At 40.9% G+C, this 1,866-nt stretch overlaps 1 protein-coding gene across 1 annotated transcript in view; it reads left to right on the forward strand.

The window, feature by feature from the left end:
- Nucleotides 1-1,866, forward strand: part of LOC107082613 (3-keto-steroid reductase-like) — a 14,598-nt gene that overhangs the window by 5,147 nt on the left and 7,585 nt on the right. Inside the window, exons 5-8 of the mRNA XM_015371383.1 lie at nucleotides 572-766; nucleotides 843-947; nucleotides 1,023-1,079; nucleotides 1,163-1,261. Coding sequence (XP_015226869.1) covers nucleotides 572-766; nucleotides 843-947; nucleotides 1,023-1,079; nucleotides 1,163-1,261 — 456 coding nt within the window. The remainder of the gene's footprint in view (nucleotides 1-571; nucleotides 767-842; nucleotides 948-1,022; nucleotides 1,080-1,162; nucleotides 1,262-1,866) is intronic.

A 1,866-nucleotide genomic window follows, 5' to 3' on the forward strand; every position in this document is an offset into this window, starting at 1 on the left:
AGCCAGTTAAGGTTCTACAGGCGTCCCAATCTGATTCTTTTTTTATGCCACACCCCAGCTGTTTTTTAATGTTTCTAGGTCTGGAATAATTAATCATAAATAATCTGCTATTGAAATAATTGTCAACTAATTTAGGTATGGAATAAAATGGTTACCTTGATTAATGGTACATAGACCCTAAAACATGTCATTTTTTGAAAGAATAACCTACTTGCAGGTTTATTTAAGACAGAACTCTACAAAGATAAGCCCTAAACATTTATAAACTTGCTATAAAAAGTATATACAACTTTTACATTAAAGATTAAGGTAACGTAGGATCACATATTGAAATCTGTGTTAGCTCCGCCTACTGTACTGATGAGATTAGCAGGTGAAGCAAGATATGCTGCAGTAGAACAACATAAACTAACCTCCAAAAAACGTGATTGTTTGATTTTTGGATGTAAAATCAATTAACTGTTGTTTTTAGTTCCTTTTAAAGTCTGATTGTCTGTAGAATGATCTTGCCTCCCATAGCTTCCTCTTGATTAGTATCCGCCAGGTCTGACACGCCTGCTTCCTGTTTCAGATCAGGGAGCTGGAGCCTCTGCTGTGTCAGCCGGGTCACACCTCCAGGTTGGTGTGGACGTCCTCCAGTAACGCCCGGCGCTCGGCTTTCAGCATCGAGGACATCCAGCACAGACGAGGGAAGGAGCCCTACAGCTCCTCCAAATATGCTTCAGATATGCTCAGTTTGGCGCTCAACAAGCACAAGAACCAGCAGGTTAGTCTGCCGCTCAGTGATGGAAGCTCTGATGTAGAACCCTGAAAAATATCCCCCATGTGTGTCTTTGTGACAGGGCCTGTTCTCCTCTGTGATCTGTCCAGGCCTGGTGATGACGAACTTGACCTACGGGATCCTTCCCTCCTTCTTCTGGACTCTCATCATGCCCATCATGTGGCTGGTGGGTTACTCTTTATTTATGCTGCATTTTCCGTCCACTCATAACTTTTTTGATAAGTCTGGTTTGACCACACAGATTCGTATTTTCACCAATACCTTCACGCTGACGCCGTATAATGGAGCTGAGGCTCTGGTATGTAACCATACTCTGAATGGTTCTCATGTGTAAAATGGAGTAAAGGTAAAAAAAATGGTTCCTGCTCTTGTCTGTCGCAGCACTGGCTGTTCCTTCAACAGCCCGAGTCTCTGGATCCAAGAGCAAAGTATCACAGCCTGACATCCGGACTAGGGAAAAACTACACTGAACCCCGCAGGGTGAGTAACGTGTTCTAAAGTGGTTCTGATGCAGGTCGGAATTATTTGTTTGCCCAACTTCTGTGATTGATCCCAATTCTGATGGACTAAACATGGAAATAAACGGGTAAATGGTTAAACTTCAGCTCTTGACATACACACATGTGGTACGCATCTCTCATATTCATTTCAAGCTTTTAATAATGCTTTTATTTTGGCTTGGAAAAATGACACAACTGAATCGAAAACAAGATTTTGCTGCAAAACTAAGCAACGTGACGGGAGCTGATTTATGGCTCCTCCTACGCGGAAATGCAATACAGTGAAAACAAACCTCTAAAAGAAAAATCTCTTAAGAGCAACACAGAGAATCACAACCTTACCATAGGCTTTTAATGAGGCCTGATTGGGGAATATGCAAAATCAAGCATTTTTTTAGATTATTAAATTATTTCAAAGCAGCAGCAGACAAATCAACAATAAACCCATGTTTTCCAAAGACAGAGGAGGAATAATAATGGACACAATCATGTTGGCTGTTAGTTAAGTTTATGCCTGTTAGTTACCAGTGTTGGGCACGTTACTTTGAAAAAGTAATTAGTTAGATTACTCGTTACTAAAACAAG

The sequence above is a fragment of the Cyprinodon variegatus genome, unplaced genomic scaffold (genome assembly GCF_000732505.1).
Source record: "Cyprinodon variegatus isolate N-32 unplaced genomic scaffold, C_variegatus-1.0 Scaffold57, whole genome shotgun sequence".
In the NCBI taxonomy this organism is placed as follows: domain Eukaryota; kingdom Metazoa; phylum Chordata; class Actinopteri; order Cyprinodontiformes; family Cyprinodontidae; genus Cyprinodon; species Cyprinodon variegatus.